The 19,732-nt window shown below is 38.3% G+C and overlaps 1 protein-coding gene across 1 annotated transcript; it reads left to right on the forward strand.

Moving 5' to 3' along the window:
• Positions 1-893: 893 nt before the first annotated feature.
• Positions 894-17,060, forward strand: LOC127137980 (sugar transporter ERD6-like 6). Its single transcript, XM_051064386.1, has 7 exons — positions 894-1,094; positions 16,010-16,072; positions 16,162-16,221; positions 16,438-16,503; positions 16,592-16,651; positions 16,756-16,870; positions 16,948-17,060. Exons 1-7 carry the CDS (start codon positions 894-896, stop codon positions 17,058-17,060), a joined length of 678 nt encoding a protein of 225 aa, XP_050920343.1.
• The last annotated feature ends 2,672 nt before the right edge of the window (positions 17,061-19,732 follow it).

A 19,732-nucleotide genomic window follows, 5' to 3' on the forward strand; every position in this document is an offset into this window, starting at 1 on the left:
GCTCACATAGCACCTGTTTTCAGAGATAATCAGCAATATCAGCATCACAATAATAATCAGCAACAGCAACATCCGCAATATCAACAACAACAGCACCGTCCTCAACAGCAGGCCTACCAGCCTCGAAACAATAATCAAGCCAGTACAAGCTATGAGAGGAAGAGGGTCACCTTCGATCCTATTCCCATGACCTATGCCGAATTATATCCCTCTTTGATAGAGAGGAATTGATTACTCTATGAGACCCACCGACTATACCTACCAACCCTCAGTGGTGGTATAAGCCCGAGCTACACTGTGTTTATCATTCCGGTGCTCCCGGACATGACGTGGAAAACTGCTACCCACTGAAGACCAAGGTTCAAGACCTTATGAGATGTGGTATCATGTGTTTCGAGGACGTAGGTCCTAATGTGAAGAAGAACCCATTTCCCGAGCATGGGAAATCCTCTGTCAACATGGTCCAGGGCTGCCCTGGTAAATATAAAGTCAAATATGCCAGCCATATTCGACAATATCTGGTCGAGATGCACAAACTGTTGTGTGAGTACAATCATTACGAGCATGACCACGACAGATGCCGAGTTTGCACTGTCAATCAAAGAGGATGTCGCCAAGTCCGCAAGGACATCCAAGAAATGCTAGATGAATGAGTCATTGAGATACTTCAGAATCGGAATGTTGATGAAGACAATGATGAAGTCAATGTAATATCTTCGGTATTTCGGATCCCCGAGCCTGTTGTTATCAAGTATGATGGTAGCAAGCAGAAGGCTTCTCCCTCTTTGATTATTAAACCAGTTGGCCCTGTGCCATACTCTTCTGATAAGGCGGTTCCCTATCGCTACAATGTTGTGGCATTGGAGGATGGGAAGGAGGTGCCCCTGCCATCTATGTCTGTTGTTAATATTGTCGACGTCAGTGGTCTGACCCGTAGCGGTCGTGTCTTCTCGGCTCCGCCAAAACCCCAAGGTGATGTCAGAAGGGCCGATGTTGCTGATTATGTTGAACGCCCAGTTGGGACTGCTGTGAATACTCCGAATCTAGCACTTGTTGCCAATAAACCCGCCTCTATTGTGAGAGCTCCTGTCTCTGTTGGCCAGAATGGCAATACAAAGGAAGACTGTGATGAGATGCTAAGGCTCATCAAAAGGAGTGAATACAACGTTGTAGATCAGCTTCTACAGACGCCATCAAAGATCTCTGTATTATCTTTGTTGATGAATTCAGAACCACACCGAGAAGCTTTGCAGAAGGTGTTGGATGTGGCATAGAATAATTTGACAGTATTGTTGCAAACATCACCGCTTGTGACAATTTGAGTTTTTGTGATGCTGATCTCCTCGAGGAGGGAAGAGACCACAATTTGGCATTACACATCTCCATGAGCTGTAAGGATGATGGCATGTCCAATGTGTTGGTGGACACTAGATTATTGTTGAATGTGTTGCCAAAGTCCACTCTTGCTAAATTGTCATATCAGGGGCCTCCCATGAGGCAGAGTGGAGTAGTGGTTAAAGCTTTTGATGGGTCTCGTAAAACTGTGATTTGAGAGGTTGAGCTCCCGGTCAAAATTGGACCAAGTGATTTCTAGATCACCTTCCAGGTCATGGATATTCAGCCATTGTATACTTGTCTGTTGGGCAGACCATGGATTCACGAGGCAGGCGCCGTGACATCCACCCTACACCAAAAATTGAAGTTTGTCAAAAACAAGAAGCTGGTGGTGATAGGGGGAGAAAAGGCTCTCCTGGTTAGCCATTTGTCTTCCCTTTCTTACATAGATGTTAAGGATGAAGTTGGAATTCCGTTCCAAGCTTTATATATTGTTGAGCCTACTAAGAAAGGAACTTCTTCATTTGCGTCCTATAGTGATGCTAAGTTGGCCAATGAGCATGGTACAACTACTGGATTGGGGCAAATAATCAAGCTGGAAGACAACAAATCTTGGGCTGGCATAAGGTATTCTTCTGGCGCTTTCAACAAGCATGAGTTGTTCAAGAGTGGTGGATTCATTCACACTGGTCAAAACGAGGAAGCTGCTGCTATTGTGGAAGAGGATGCATAGGAAGATTCTGGTAACTTTGTCATCCCTGAAGGGGTCTGCAATAATTGGGTCGCTGTTGATGTTCCAACAGTTATCCATAAGTCAAAGTAATGTTCATTTTGTTTAAAAAACCCTTCTCCCATGCCTAAAGGAGGAGTGATGACATTATTGGGTCATAAATACAATGATACTTTCATTCAATAAATTCATGTTAAATGTTTGTTTTTCCAATTATTTTCATTTTTCGCTTTTTGTATGAAATTGGTGATCACATAAAACCCTAAAAAAAAAATTAAAAATAAAATAAAATCAATCTTTTCATCTGCATAATGATTTGCCTTGTTTGAATTCTAAAATCTCCTTATATTCAAAATCATTATGCAGGTTGATCAAACCCATTGAACATAATGATCCAACACCATCTCCCAACTTTGAGTTCCCTGTATTTGAGGCGGAAGAAGATGACGTTGAAGAGATTCCTGACGAGATTACCCGTATACTTGAGCATGAAGAAAAGATCATTCAGCCGCATCTCGAGAATCTGGAAACAGGTAACTTGGGGTCTGAAGATTGTGTGCGAGAAGTGAAAATTGGGGAACTCCTGGAAGAATCTGTTAAGAAGGGGTTGATTGAGTTGCTGAGAGAATACGTCAACGTCTTTTCCTGGTCATATGAAGACATGCCTGGTCTGGATACTGATATCGTGCAACATTTTCTGCCTTTGAAGCCTGGGTGTGTGCCTGTAAAGCATAAGCTCGGAAGAACTCATCCCGATATGGCAGTGAAGATCAAAGAGGAAGTTCATAAGCAAATTGATGCGGGGTTCCTGGTGACTTCTACATATCCTCAATGGGTGGTCAATATTGTGCCCGTGCCTAAGAAAGATGGAAAAGTCTGAATGTGTGTGGACTATAGAGACTTGAATAAAGCTAGTCTGAAAGATGATTTCCCTCTACTACATATTGATATGTTGGTAGATAATACAACTAAATTCAATGTCTTCTCATTCATGGACGGATTTTCCGGTTATAACCAGATTAAGATGGCACTCGAGGATATGGAGAAGACAACATTCATCACGCCTTAGGGAACATTCTGTTATCAAGTGATGCCCTTCGGTTTGAAGAATGCCGGAGCCACGTATCAACGAGCTATGACTACCTTGTTTCATGATATGATGCACAAGGAGATTGAGGTGTATGTTGATGACATGATTGCAAAGTCAAGAACGAAAGTTGAACATGTAGAGCACTTGTTGAGAGTTTTTCAGCGTTTGAGGAAGTATAAACTTCGTCTGAATCCTAACAAGTGTACATTTGGAGTTCGTTCCGGTATGTTATTGGGCTTTATTGTCAGCGAGAGAGGTATTGAGGTTGATCCTGCAAAGGTCAAAGCAATACAAGAGATGCCTGCGCCCAAAACTGAGAAGCAAGTCCGAGGTTTTCTTGGACGCTTGAATTATATTTCCAGATTTATATCCCACATGACTGCTACATGTGCGCCGATATTCAAGCTCCTCCAAAAAGATCAGTCTCATGATTGGACCAAGGATTGCCAAAAGGCCTTTGACATTATTAAAGAGTATTTGTCTGAGTCTCCGATTTAGTCTCCACCTGTGGAAGGGAGACCTTTGATTATGTATCTGACAGTTCTTGAAGACTCAATGGGTTGTGTCCTTGGTCAGCAAGATGAAAGAGGGAAGAAAGAATATGCTATCTACTACCTGAGTAAGAAATTCACTGATTGTGAGTCTCGATACTCGATGCTTGAGAAGACATGTTATGCTTTGGCTTGGGTTGCTAAGCGCTTACGCCAGTATATGTTAAATCATACGACTTGGTTGATATCCAAAATGGATCCAATCAAGTATATCTTTGAGAAGCCTGCTTTAACCGGGAGGATTTCCTGTTGGCAGATGTTGTTGTCTGAGTATGATATTGAGTATCGAGCTCAGAAAGCTATTAGAGGTAGTGTCTTGGCTGACCATTTGGCACATCAACCGATTCAGGATTATCAGTCAGTTCAGTATGACTTCCCAGATGAGGAGATTCTAGATTTGAAAATGAAAGATTGCGATGAGCCTACACTCGATGAAGGGCCAGAGCCTGGTTCCCGATGGAGTATGGTGTTTGATGGCGCTGTAAATCAATATGGAAATGGTATTGGGGGCAGTGATTATTACTCCTCAGAGCACATATTTTCCTTTTACAGCAAGGCTAACTTTCAAATACACGAATAATATGGCTGAGTATGAGGCCTGTATTATGGGTTTGGGGGAATGTATTGATCTTAGGATCAAGCATCTTGATGTTTATGGTGATTCAACCCTGGTTGTTAATCAGATTAAGGGTGAATGGGAGACGAATCAGCCTGGCCTCATTCCATATAGAGATTATGCGAGGAGGATTTCAACTTTCTTTACTGAGGTTGATTTCCATCATATTCCTCGAGATGAGAATCAGATGGCAGATGCTCTTGCTACACTTGCTTCAATGATTGTGGTTAGACTCTGGAATGAAGTTCCCAATGTCACTGTGATGCGCTTGGACAGACCAGCTCATGTATTTGCAGTAGAGGAGGTGCAAGATGATAAGCCATGGTATTATGATATCAAGTGCTTTCTTCAAAGCCAGATTTACCCGCCTGGGGCATCCGTGAAAGATAAGAAGACTTTAAAGACATTATCAGGCAGTTTCTACCTCAATGGCGAAGTGCTTTACAAGAGGAGTTTTGACATGGTTCTGCTCAGATGCGTGGATAGACACGAAGCAAACCTATTGATGACTGAGGTTCATGAGGGTTCATTTGGTACTCATTCCAATGGACATGTCATGGCTAGAAAGATGTTGAGAGCAGGCTACTATTGGCTGACAATGGAGTCTGACTGCTGCAAATATGTGAAGAAATGCCATAACTGTCAGGTTTATGCGGATAAGATTCATATTCCCCCGAAACTTCTGAATGTGATTTCATCACCATGGCCTTTCTCTATGTGGGGAATCGACATGATTGGCATGATAGAGCCGAAAGCGTCCAACGATCACAGATTTATTCTCGTAGCGATTGATTACTTCACCAAGTGGGTTGAAGTTGCGTCATATGCAAATGTGACCAGGCAGGTGGTTGTGAAGTTTATCAAAAATCAACTCATATGCCATTATGGTGTGCTAGATAAGATCATTACTGATAATGGATCTAACTTGAACAACAAGATGATGAAAGAGATGTGTAGTGAGTTCAAGATAGCACATCATAATTCTTCTCCTTATAGACCCAAGATGAATGGGGATGTTGAAGCTGCTAATAAGAATATCAAAAAGATTGTCCAGAAGATGGTTATTACGTACAAAGATTGGCATGAGATGCTGCCATTTGCCTTGCATGGGTATCGTACATCTGTCCGCACATCAACAGGGGCAACCCCTTTCTTTCTTGTTTACGGCATGGAGTTTGTGCTCCCAATAGAGGTGGAGATCACATCGATAAGAGTCTTGATGGAAGCCAAGTTGACTGATGCTGAATGGGTTCAGAGTCGTTATGAACAACTGAATTTGATAGAAGAGAAGAGATTGACTGCCATGTGCCATGGTCAGTTATATCAGCAAAGGATGAAGAAATCCTTTGATAAGAAGGTCAAGCCTCGTGTATTTCGAGAAGGTGACCTCGTGCTTAAGAAATTTTTGTCTTTCACGCCCGATTCCAGGGGCAAGTGGACTACAAACTATGAACGTCCATATGTTGTTAAGAGAGCCTTTTCAAGCGGCGCTTTGATACTTACAACTATGGATGGGGAGGATTTCACTCGTCCTGTGAATTCAGATGCAGTCGAGAATTACTTCGCCTAAAAATAAAAACAGAATAGCTCGCTAAGTTGAAAACCCGAAAGGGCGGCTTAGGCAAAAATGAGCGTCTCGGTGGATTGAAAACCTGAAAGGGCGGTCCAGGCAAAAGTTAGAGACATAAAAAATTAATATGTATCCCGCTAGATTGAATACCTCACCCTGGGGAAATCTAGGCAAAAATTAGGGATTTGACAAGTAATTGCATCCTGACAAGACTTTGTTCTTCAAGCTGTCATCCATCAAAGAGTCTCGCTCAGTCATCGTCAACTGAAGCTTCAAGTACATCGGATTCAGAGTTGGTGGAGAAATGGTCATTATGTTCAATGTAGCCCTTTTCCAATATATATCACCAAATTCAAATTTGTAAAGATCTATGGAGTCTTGCCATTTGCGGACTACCATTCCATCAAATAAATTTGAGCATTTATCCAAATCTTTGCACTCTTATCTCTTTCTATTCAACAAGTGTTTTGCATCTTTTAATTGAGAAATGTCATTGTTTTAAAATAGATAAATTTTTCATAAATTGTTTTTAAACAAAGTGAACATTCACAATGACGAAAGGATATTTGGGATGTCTTCAGTGCTCTCCCCAAGGATGGTATAATTCCCAAAAGGGTAAGACATTTTTTCATATTCCCAACATACTTGTATCCTTTTCATTTGCCTTTCAGGTTGTTTCCTCCGTTGGCACAGAAGAAAGTTGTACCCCCACCAAATCCCAGGAGGTTTGGGAGTTCTGGGTGTGATCTCAATCTTCTAGATCCCCATTAAATCTGGATTTTAGCATTTGTGTTATCAATTATATGGTTGTCATCCCTTATGTGGATTGACCTAAAATCCCATATAGATTGATCAATTGAATATGCTAATCTTTCTGAAGGAGTTAATTTTCCCCCCACTTCAAGTGAGAAATTCCCCTTAGGGTGAGTAGGAAATCCCTGACATAAGTGGAGTTTTCATCAAACTTGGTTTGTAGCTTTTCCTCTGTGGACCTGTCTACTTTTGATCTCCAGCAATTTTTCTCCTCGACCATCCTTAGTAGGGTTGATCCCACTTCTACTCCCCAATATGGTCACCATCAGGGTATCTCCAGTAGTTGCCTACGGGTAATCCTTGATTCAGTCGTCAGCAGTGTTTCCGTAGTGGAATTGCCTGATCATATCCTGTTTGTGGTTGCCTCCCGAGAAGAGTGGTTGATGAAGATGTTTATCCTTCCTTCCTCAGCGGAATAGTATCCTGCCCTCCTCAGGAGAGTTGGTTTTCTTTATTAATGCAATATATGTGGTGACATTGGAACATTCTGATTGGTGGTTGTTCCCCACAGAGTTCCATCTTCCTCTTCGATAATTTCCCCAATAGAGTTGCTTCTACGGCGGATTTTATCCGTGTGTGGCTCCTGTCTCTAGCTTGAGTGAATGATTCTCATTTCCCTGCAGAGATCTTTGCTTTCTGGTATTGGTTGCCCCCATCAAATTGGATGTTCTCTAGTGGGCCTGGCTTTCTCTCTCGAGATGTAGTACCAGATGTTTATCCGTTGAATCTTGGACCTGTTTGTGTTAGATATGTTTGTTTTGTCAGCATTCATCATACATAAACCGTGCATATATGCATAATTATAACATTCAAATATTCATGTTGCATTCTTTGCCATAAATACCTTTGTTTGTTGTCTCCTTCTATTCGGTGATACATATTTCCCCAAGCAGATGTTTGTGTCTGATCTCCCCATGTAGAGCCAGACCCATAAGCAGAAAGTGTTTATCCTTTCCTCCATATTCCCCACTGAGTTATGCCCTCGTGGAGGATTGTTGTTTCTGTTTCCTCCCAACATATATATTGGGATGAAGTTCCCCCTGAGTTATATCCTCATGGAGATTGTGAGTCTTGTTTCATTGTGTCTCTCTAGTTTGTTCCTGGACTGACTCCTTTTGATTTTCCCTGCACTTCCCCGTAGTCTAGATGAACGATTGCTCAGTAACCAGTAATTGTCCACTTTTTCCCCGGTGAAGTTGGTCCTCTACCCTTATACTGGTAGTTGTAAACCCCATTTTACCCCCCTTGCAGAGTTAACCTTATTTTGTTCATCCTAACAGATGACGGTTACTCTTCCGTGGTTTTCCACCTAATATTGGTAGATGTAATCCCCTCTTTGACGGTTATCTTTATCCAATATTCGGTATTGATATGCCTTCATCTTTTGAGAATATCTCCCAGTAACCGGTGATATATCTCCTGGATCATTACCTTTGTCAATGTATCCCTAGCGGGTCATCTTTCATTCACCTTTTGTTGGTAATGATTGTTTCTCCTTTTGATTGGTCATCATTTTATACCTAGTATTCGGTATCCCGATGCCCTTTTCTTCCGGTCGATTTATCCTTTATTAACCGAGTAACCGGTTGTGGATAATCTTCCATGCGAGTATGTTATCTACGTTCTGACGGTAATAGATAATATATCTCATGCGCTCTTTGGTCGAAGTCTTTTGGCTCTTCCCCAGTCGAGTAAGATTCGTATCCCCTTTTGCGGAGTCGAATGCCCATCCTATAATTGAGTTTGCTTTTTAGCCCTCCTTTTGGATGATGAATGTCTTGGAAATATTCCCCAATTCACGCTTGGTTGGTCACCTATTATATGCCCAGTAACCGGTATCTCTGGTGTTCCTTCCTTTCTGCTCTCTACTATGACTTTTGTCCCCTGTGGAGTCAAATTTCCTGAGTTGAAATATACCTTTTCAGGTCTTCCTCAGATGTTTTGGATGTTTGATATCTCTCACCCTCATACCGGTCTTAGATATTCATTCTCCCTGAGCGTGTTGTTCTCTCACCCTTATACCGGTGTTTCGATGACATGTCTCCTTGAGCTTATTACCCAATAACCAGTAATACCTCATCCTATTGTTTCCTCAGATGAGTCCTGTTTGGACATCCCCCAGTGAAGTCCCTTAGTGGGTTTTCCCCGTCTGATTCCGGATTTTCATCCGAAGTATCCTTTGTGGATAGTCTTGTTGTATTGGCATATTCCCCAATACATGCACCTTTGAGTCAGCTCGAGTCCTTCCATTAATTTATTTTCATGGAATTCCTCTCGTGTCTCTCAGCAAGTCTCAAGTCGTGACCTGCTCACGCAGTTTATTCCCTTTCTTATCCCCATAAGAATCCCTAGAGTCTCTGTCCTATGGAGTGTATTACTCATATGGATTGGCAGTTTCTCTTGATTTTTTTTCTCTTTGTGGATATATATCCCCACAGAGCATTACCTATTGCATACATACATTTGCATCATGAGGTCTCTTAGGGACCAAAATTCGTCTCTTTGTTATTATTTAAGCCCATTCTACCTTGTCGAGACGAAGATTTTAACCTACATTTCTCCGGCTAGAATGACCTTAAATAGGGGCATCTGTAAGACCCCAATTTTGACCCTAAGATCCCTCATGGCATCATAACATTGCATTTCCAGTGCCTCAAGGATCATAAGCATCTTGGTTCTTTTACCTTGGGGTGGGATCTCTTGTGAGTTGGTTTGAGATCACCAAGCATGATTGAATTGTATATTATTACTTTTCTCATTTTATTTACTAACCAAAATCACAAAAATATGTCACTAACATCTCTTATTTGTAGCTTGAGCAGTCATAAGGTCTAAAAGCTTCTAGGAGATCCTATGTGCATTGATAGGGCCAATTGAAGATGAAAGCAAGCATGGAAATGGTTCCCAAATCTCTAATCCCTCAAATATGCCTCCCAATTATCTTAATTCATCATTTTAATCAAAGCAAATCAAAGGGCTTGAGGCTTGTTTCCCTAGGAAACCCTAATTCATCTGCTCATCAATTGTGCCTTGCTCATGAAGCAACCTCAACCCGTGATCAAATACAATCAAGGGAAGTTATTTCACTCATAATTTAATGCATATTTGAACCTAATTAAGTGTCCTCAATCACCAATTCATCAAGATATGAGGTTTGGACTTGAGAAGTTGATCAGTCAATTCATCTAACTATTTTGAAATACACTAAGACCTAACGTTTTATGTGTTTGTCAAATGGAGATGACCCCAAGATAAAACATGTTCTTAAAGACCATATGAACATCTTTCATGTTCATCAAAAATTTATTTGAAGCTTGGAAGGTCATCATCCATTCCAAAATATTATAGGTCATTTTGACTAAAACCCTAATTTTAGGTCAACTTCCCTAGAACATAACTCATTCATTTTTCATGATTTTGAGGTGTAATCAAATTCATTGGAAAGCTTAAGTTGTCTACTTCAAATTTTCATTTGAGCAAAATGTCAAAATCTCAAAATAAATACATGTGATAATGCAAAAAATTATAGGTCACTTTGGACCAAATGCATTGAAATGTGAAAAAGTCAAACTTCAAGTGCCCATAACATCTTCATCAAAAGTCCAAATTTTGCAAAATATAAGTCCAAATTGATTGCCTTGAAAATACCTACAACTTTGATGTTGAAACGTTTATCATTTGGAGCCTGCATCATTGAGACAGAAAGGCTTGAACTTTGGCCAATTTTGAAAATCTCACATATGCATGTTTTGCACCCTACACTTCATGTCCAATATTCATCAATTTCCAAGGCCCAAATGGAGTTTTGATCAACATAACAAATGATCCTTATGCAATAAGCTTTCCAACCATTACTCATGAGGCGGTGTTTCCATTTTTGGCATAGCATTTTCGAAGGCTTGAACCATATAATGCAATTTTGAAAAATCATTTAATTTAGCTTGCATGAGCTACTACTATCCAATCTGCACGACCATTTTGCTTTCATCGGGCATCAACTTTCAATTCCAGTTGGAATTGGGCCCTCCATGCGCCTGTACAGACCCATGCATGGAGGCCATTTCCATTCATGCAAATTTGAAATCATGCATTCAGCATTGCATTGCCTATAAATACCATGCCATAACTTCATAATAATTCAACCTAAAGGCTCCCCAATTGCTGCTAAACTGAAACCACAACCCTCACTAAAGGAACTAGCTCATTTTACTCCCAATTTTTCAGATATGAACTTTGGTTTCATTGATCAATTTTTCAGATCTTAAAGTTCATAAGCCTTCTTCTCATTGATCTATAGTGTCAACTGTAAGCAATAGCATCCAAGAATTGTGACTCAAAGCCTTGCAAATCAAAGGTTTACTTCAATTGTTATTTTCTTCGAATCAGTTTGCATAATGCTTAATTCTCATTGTAGTTGTGTGATCTGAAGTCCTCTGCATAGAGGCAACATTATTGTGCTTTCAATTTTCAAAAATCATGAAGTTCATATGAACACCACATATCTTCCACTTCTGATTTCTCTCAATATAGAGATCTAGAATGGATTTTTGTGGTACAGGGGTGATGTACATCACCCCAGCTCTCGATTGATGTATGGATCGTGCCTTTTGGTTACCATTTTAATTTCTGCAATTTTGGACTTGGCCGGAAGTTGGCCGGAGAAGACGGTGGTGCTGGTCACCGTCTGGTCTCCAGATTTAATGAGAACCGTCAACTTCATTTCCCATATTCAATCACATACGTCCAATGTTATGACTTATTTAATGGCTTGGTGCGCTTCAGTTGACCAAAGCACATGGTAGGCGCGCGCTTCTTGACCTCATGATTTGCCAGCACAATTATTGAGCTCAGATCAAACGGTCCACGGTTTTTCCTATTTTCTAGTTTCTGATTTTTATTCTTTTATTTCTTTTAATTCCATTTCTTTTTAAAAATTCATATCTCCTTCATTATTGGTCCAAAAATTATGAGACCAATTTCATTTTTCTCCTTTTAATTTCTACTTTCTAAAAATGATTTTTAATATTTTTTTATTTTATCATTTGATATTTTTTAGTAATTTTCTCTTTTCTAGTTATTTTTAATTCATTAAATATAGTTTTTAATATTCAAAAAATACAAAAATATTTTTCCAACCTCTTTGAATGATGATAGATCTATGAAAAATATTCTCATCAATTTATTAATTGATTTGAGATTTATTTGAGATTTTAGTTCAATTAGGTTATTTTTATGCATTTTTAATTAATTTAAAATAGTTTCTGACTTCTAAAAATGCTGAAATTTCTTGTCAAACTCTTTTTGACCTTGTTGAACTTGGGATAATTCACTTGGACTTTTCAAAGTTGATTTGAAGTGAGTTTGAAGTTTGACCTTTCTTTATTATTTTAATTCAAGTTTTATTTTAATATTAAAAAATGCCAAAAATATTTTTTTTTCTTGACTTCCAATCTTCATCTTGCTTCTGTTTTATATAGTTTGACCTTGATCTTCTCTATCTTTGGTCAATACTTGTTGATGACCTTATTCCATTTCCATTTAATGCACTTTAATTCTCCATCTTCTTCTTCTTATTCTACTTCTTTTTTCTTTTTGATCAATGAGTTAAAGATTGGTGGTTAGTATTGATACATGGAGGTTTAATATTCCTTGATTCAAATCTAATTCATCTTGATCATGGATCAAGTGAATGGCTTTTCATTAAGGATATGATGCTTCCTAAATCATGCAAAGAATCTAAATCAATACAAGATCATTTCTCATCTTCTTCTTGGCATGGCAAGTTGTTGGAGTTTGATTCACTAATTAAGACCTCTAACTTGTGTTGTTGTCTAGATTATTATTGACCGGCCTCAGATAGTTGTGACTTCTACATAATCCAATTACGATTGCTTAACATAGCGCTAAGTTGCCTTATGGTACACTAACTCTAACACTAACTATTAACCATTAACATTTAATTTTTGCTCTTTATATTTATGCAATTTACTATTCTTGTACATATTATTCATTTGTTTTGCTCTTTGCTCACTTGAGCACATGTTTATGTTAATGCAATTTGCCTTTTGCTCACTTGGGCATATAATTCTGTATATATTATTGTGCTTGTGTTTTGTTTTGATTGTTGTGGACCAAATGCAAAAATGGACAAATGGACTTAGTTTCTAAGATATTCCCTATTAAAAATTGGAGTAAAAGGACCTTAATGTTGAAGATGGATTAGGAAGACCAACTCTCTAAACTCACTCTTGTTCATTCTTGATTTACTTCATAGAACTCTTTGATGTGTGTGCTTTTGTGCTAGGGAATCCTATGTAAGCCAAATTGAAGGACCATTGCCATGTTCATCCAAAGTGAAAGATATAAGAGACATTGGGGATCTTCTAAGAGCTTGTTTGATTATGTTGATTGCTTGAGCTTACACTTATTTTGCTTGCATATTCCAAAGGATGGAAGCTACTTGGATCATCAATATGATCTCAAGAGAGGAACTCCATTTGTGGTCTTGTTTCTTATCCTTCATCTCTTGTATGATTAGAACTTTAGCCATTCTTCTTCTTCCCTCCACTCTAACCCAAACCAAAACTTTTGTGCAAACATTTAACACTTCTTTTCAAACATTAGAAACCCAAGCATTATGCTTTTGATTTTCAAACTTTCTTTTCATAACACTTATTTTGAATTGAATCCTAAAGTCAACTTTGACCATATTTTGTAAATACTTTTAATTGGTAAATATAACTTATTCAAATACTTTTGTGGTTTCAATGGCCACTTTGTTAATCAAAACTTTTCATAACCTTTAGCTATTAGGTTTGAGTTATCCTTGAGGTAGATGTAATACTCATCTATATCCTTTGTGATGGACAATGAGTCTTCCATGCTTATTATAGGGTTAACCCCTCACTAGCATGTTGAAGCTATCCTCACATGGTGGATTTATGGTTTTAGGTTGAGTTTTCTCCCTTGGATAACAAAAGACCTTAAGGCTTTTGGACCAATCAATTCACCAACTCATTTTGAGATTTTTACCCCGAACTACGAGGTTTTGATCCTAATCTTTTTCAAGATGGTACGTAGGCAATGGGTTTATCCATCCAAACACAAAATGTAAATAACTTGTATATTCTCTTCTCATCTCTTCAATCATGTTTGCACAAATAAATTTTCACAAAAAATACCAACCTTACAACAAGTGTGAAAAGGGCTCCCTAGGAGTACCTAGGATGTTTTGGGTGCTTAAAACCTTCCCATTGCATAACCAACCCCCTTACCCCGATCTCTGACATTTTTACTAGTTTTTGATTCGATAAAACTTTTAGGTTTTTGTTCGCTTTCTCACCATTCCTTTGGATAAATAGAAGTGCGGTGGCGACTCGACTTGTATGGTTTACCTTGGATTTAGTCAATATCTCTAATGGTAACGAATACCCCGCTACAAGGATCATACCAAACTATATCGTCATTAGTGAGAGACATAAGTCTCTGAGACCACCGTAGACATTGTTTGTTCTCCACAAAAGTAGGTGTCTGAGGCAAGTGCAAAATAAACCACTTGTACAGAAGAGGAATACATCATACAATCGTTCCACCATCGTTAGAATTCCTTAGATGCAATGAGAAGTACATATCACCTAATAGAGTAGGCACAGGATTCCCAATCAAGAAAATTCTAATGGCGTTAACATCAACAAGACCGTCAATGTTAGGGAATAAAGCTAATCCATAGATGAGTAACACAAAGATAGCTTCGAAAGCATCCACACTACCGGCTTGAGCAAAAGCAGTAGCTTCCTTGATGTGGAATTCAGAAGTCAACCCAAATAATTCTCCTTTCTTCACCCAATGAGCCTTTATCTCATACTTCTTCAAGTGAAGAGCTTCAACAATAAGATGAGATTTGGGAATCTCTTCCAATCCACTAAAAGGCACTTTGCTAGAAACAGCTATTCCCAAGAGATGGGCATGCTCCTCCAACGTAGGCACAAGCTGATAATCAGGAAAGGTAAAGCATTGGTCGAGAGGGTCATAAATCTGAACCAACACACTCAGGAGTCCTTCAACCACATCCATAGACAAGATAGACCGAAACTTTCCATGATGTTGCTTGAAGTCCAAGGGATCGAATACAAAAGATGCGAGCTTCCTTAACTCTTTCAAATTGGGACATATGAAACTTTACTTCTTAGTATTCCTTCGTCCATAATCCATGGTCTGAAAATATTTGCAAATGATACCTCAGTTCCTTGAAATTTTTGTGTGATGAATGTTATGATGCGCATGAATGCATGAATGCAACAATCACAAATAAGGGATCACACACAAGGAAAACAAACAAAGGTCAAGGGATGAATCAAGTCACTACGCCAAAAACTGGAATAGACAGCGCACCTTAGAGGGCGCTTTATTACAAAAGCGCACTCTAAAGTGAAGCGAAAAAATAAGGAGCGAACAACTGGAATAGACATCGCACTTTAGAGGGCGCTTTTGTAATAAAGCGCCCTCTAAGGTGAAGCGAAAAAATAAGGAGGAGATAGAGGGACAACAATACAAGGCGCTTTTTAGAAAGCGCCCTTTAAGGTTACCCTTAGAGGGCGCTTTTAAAAAAGCGCTCTATAAGTCCATGTGCATTTCCAGTTTATAAAGCGCTTTTGGAAAGCCTTAGAGAGCGCTTTCATAAGCGCCCTCTTAGGCCCTTTTTAGAGGGCGTTTTTTTTCCACAAGCGCCCTCTAAGGTCCCCTTTAGCAAATATTAAAATTATAACATACTGCGCGTTTTGTTATTTCACTCTCTGTTATTTTCGTTCTTTTTCACGTTAGGGTTCTCACTGCTACGATTTTCGCTACTTCTAAGGCGTTCTCCTTCCACCTCTGTTAGATCTACGACGTTTCCTCCTTCTAATCTTCATATTACTTGTTTCTCTTCTGACGTTCACTATTGTTCATTTTTGGTTTCATTTTTCTTGGTTCATACATTTATTGAGTATTCTCAACAATAATTATTGTGTTGCAATGCTAGCAATGCAGACTAGGCATTATGGGTTAAATTTCACCAACTGTTCCATTTGTTTCTCGATGTAGAAAAAGGAGTGTCCTAAATGCGGTGTCTCGCGATATAAGAACAAGTTGTCTCCAGCAAAAGTCTTGTGGTATTTTCCTGTTATTCCGAGATTTAGACGCATGTTTCGAGTGATGTAGCAACATTTGGAGTCGGTGTTGTTCAGGTTCGACCGAAAGGAAACTAAATTTGTAACGTTCCAAATTTATCAGACCATAATCTGAACAATATTTACATGTCATTTAGGTTCTTGCTACGATTTTAACTTTGTGGTTAGCAGACAAATCTGGTCGCCGGCTTTTACTTATTGTGAGTCTGAGCTTTTTCGATAATTTTTGCATTCACATTACTATTTGTTTGGAGGGTAATAAGAGATTAATCAAAATCTCCTATTGCAGGTTTCTTCATCTGCAATGGCTTTGAGTCTTTTGGTTGTTTCAATATCATTCTACTTGAAGGTAATAATAACTTTTTTGTCTGTTATATTTTTTGAACATTTTTTTTTGTTTATTTTTATATATACATAATACATTAACTAGATATTACACATGCATTCATGCATAAATGTTCAGAAATTTGTAACACAGATTCACAGGATTATATATCAGTAAATTCTTCTTTATATTTTTGGTTTTTTATATGGATAATATATTTTATGTTGAATTTGCTCTCAGGAATATATATCACCAGATTCTGATTTATATGCGACATTGAGCCTCGTATCGGTGGCTGGAATTGTGGTGTGTAAATACAACTTTATTACACAAATGATGATTTCTATTGTTTGTTTCCCTAACTTCATTATTATAAACTTTCAATTTCTTTCAGGTCATGGTTATTGCATTCTCTCTGGGATTAGGAGCAATGCCATGGATTATAATGTCTGAGGTACAATTTTCTTCAATAATAATATGCATGACAACCCTATATGAACAAACCTTTGTTGTAATATAATGTGATAGTTGATGTGTTGAATATATTTTACATAATAGATTTTTCCGATTAACATCAAAGGCCTACCTGGAAGTTTTGCAACACTTGCCAATTGGTTCTTTTCCTGGTTGGTTACATTAACAACAAATTTGCTCTTGGATTGGAGTTCGGGAGGTTTGTGTGCATTGCCTATGTTAATTTTCTATAAATATCTATTGTTTCTAACCAGAAGCTTCCTATGTTTTTATCAGGAACCTTCACAATATATACTGCAGTGTGTGTTTTCACAGCAGGATTTGTTGCCATTTGGGTCCCCGAGACAAAGGGAAAAACTCTTGAAGAAATACAACAGTTTTTTAGATGAAGTTTCCTTTCGAGTAGCACTTCAGCTAGTGTTCACTCATGTATTCACATTCATATTTTTTTTCTGAATCAACTCAATTCATTTTTGTGCTTTTTGGTCTTGTTAAATATGAAAAATACCAAAACAGTGTGATTTTCTAATCTAACAGCATACTTGCATTTTTGTTGTAATTGATTGATTATAAACAAATAAATGAAAGAGAGTGGTTATTATACATTTCAATTAGAGTAACAGTGGTTTCGGTTCATGACATTTCAAATAGCAAGAGGATCATATAAACAATAAGCATATATCAGTATTTGTATTTTAATATTATAAAAGCATAAAAAGAACCTTTAGTTGCTCTTGTAAATTATAACAAGCAGCTGTATGCCATTTTCTTCTGGTTACCTCTTGTGGCTACAACATAACCTGAAATGAGAATATGGTCACAGAGACATGTGATGCATGTAAATGTTAAATAACCACCCACTTTAAAGGGCGCTTTCCAAAATAAGTGCCCTCTAAACCCTTTAAATTTCCACTTTAGAGGCCGCTTTCCAGTAAAAGCGCCCTCTAAACCCTTAAAGGTTTCCACTTTAGAGGGCGCTTTCCAGTAAAAGCGCCCTCTAAACCCTTAAAAGTTTCCACTTTAGAGGGCGCTTTCTTTAAAAAGCGCCCTCTAAAGTGGCCCTTAAAGGGCTTAAAGAGCCACCTTAGAGAGCGCTTTCACCAGGAAAAAAAGCGCTGTCTTTACCTATGCCAGCGCCAGATTAGAGGGCGCTTTAAAGCGCTGTTATAGGCCAAAAAAAGCACCCTTTTTTCCCTTATTTGGCGTAGTGAGTCACTGTCAAGATCAATCATCCATTTTGGTGGATTGTGGTTTTAACCTTATCAACACCCAAGTTCCATTGACATTGATAAGACTTAATTGGATCAACCAAGAATCAAGGGTTTGTTGCGAGTCACGAGCATGGAGTCTGGGTAAGAACCATTCCAAAAGAGTGAACTAAGGATAAAAACATGTAGATGATGTTCTAAAAAGTTCCCAGAGTCTTAATTCCATCTATCGGATATTACAGGTTAGGATGACTGACTCATCGACCCATAATATTCTCAAGAGAAACTCGTTTGAGTGTAGTATCGCGTAACAACTATTATCAAGTCTACACTTGAATAGTCTCCGCACTACATCCTAAATAGGCCAAGAGGGGTTAAATGTTCTATGGTCCTCAGCTTCTCGGACCCCAAATCAGAGATAGTAATGCCTAACCATAAATACTTGTGTGACATTCCTAACTCCAAAAGGGTCTCCACTGAGTAGATGGGTCTCAAGCCAACTTGTTAAGGACTACTCCACATAAGTCGAACATGACTATACCATCTTCCTATCTTAATTGCACTCAAGTTCGGGTTAGAACTTATCTCACTACTCAGAGATCACCAAGCAAAACAAGCAGATTATATCATACAAATAAATATACATACATCAAATATACAATTATATACACACAAAAAATTAGGCTAAACCCACTGGAACTACTCCCCAGCAGAGTCGCCACTTAATTTCTGTGGCGTTAAATTCATGACCATCAAGCTATGGATAAGCTAGACGTCAATAAAACTAGAGTCGTCACCACGCTTTTATTGTTTCCAAGGGAAAAGTACAAACAAAACCCAAAAGATAATAAGTTTTCAAATCAAAACTAATAAAATGTTAGAGATTACAGGTAAGGGGGTTGGTTACACAGAGGGAAGGTGCTAGCACCCAAAGTGTCCTAAGTACTCCTAGGGAGCCCTTTCTTGTGTGCATATGTGTTTTTGTACAAATGATGTTTGTAAATAAATAGAATGTGGGAATGAGAAAGGATTCATTAATTATATTTTTGTGTTTGACAAGACCTTCGGACTTATGCCTACGTACCAACATAAAATGAGGGATCAAAACCTCGTAGTTCGTGGTAACAATTTCACAGTGAGTGCATTGCTTTTAACAAAATTTAAGTTTGAAAGGCAAAAAGGGCCTAAAATAGTTTTGATGAGTATTAGTTCTTTTTGGATTTTGAAATTTTAAGTCAAGTATAGTTAGATTGATTTGCAAATTTGATTAACGAAAAGTTTTGAAAATGCAATTGCATAAGGCCAAAGTTTATAGTTTGAAATATGGTCAAAGTTTAGAAAACACAGATTCAAGCAAAGAAGGTTTTAAAAAGGAGGGACAGATTTTGAAATTAACAAAGTGGGAAGGAGATGAAGAGACTAATCCGAAGCACAAATTTAAAAGTTAAGAGTTGAAAAGATCTGACCAATGGACTGCAATCCAATAGAGAAGAGTGTCATATAGAAACCCAAAATTCCCTTAGACTTTAGAATCAAGCAACAGGCAATACACAAATAGCAATTTGAAGAGCAAGTCATCAAATAAAGATAGCCACATCCAAGCTTAGAGACTCCATGATCTTATTCAAAATTTCCCATGTATCAGATGACTTCAATAGATGGCATAAGTCATAAGTTCAAAACAACAGCTTCACAATGATCATGTTTCAGATGAACTCAAATGGATCTTTAATGATGTATCAGATGAAGTTACAATTCATAAGCATTTGGTCTCATGAAAGTTTGTATTTGCCAAGTCCATTGCATAGGGAGAGTTTCCTAAATGCTAAGTCCAATTGTCTCAGATAAAACCA

This window comes from Lathyrus oleraceus, chromosome 4 (assembly GCF_024323335.1).
Source record: "Lathyrus oleraceus cultivar Zhongwan6 chromosome 4, CAAS_Psat_ZW6_1.0, whole genome shotgun sequence".
Lineage (NCBI taxonomy): Eukaryota > Viridiplantae > Streptophyta > Magnoliopsida > Fabales > Fabaceae > Lathyrus > Lathyrus oleraceus.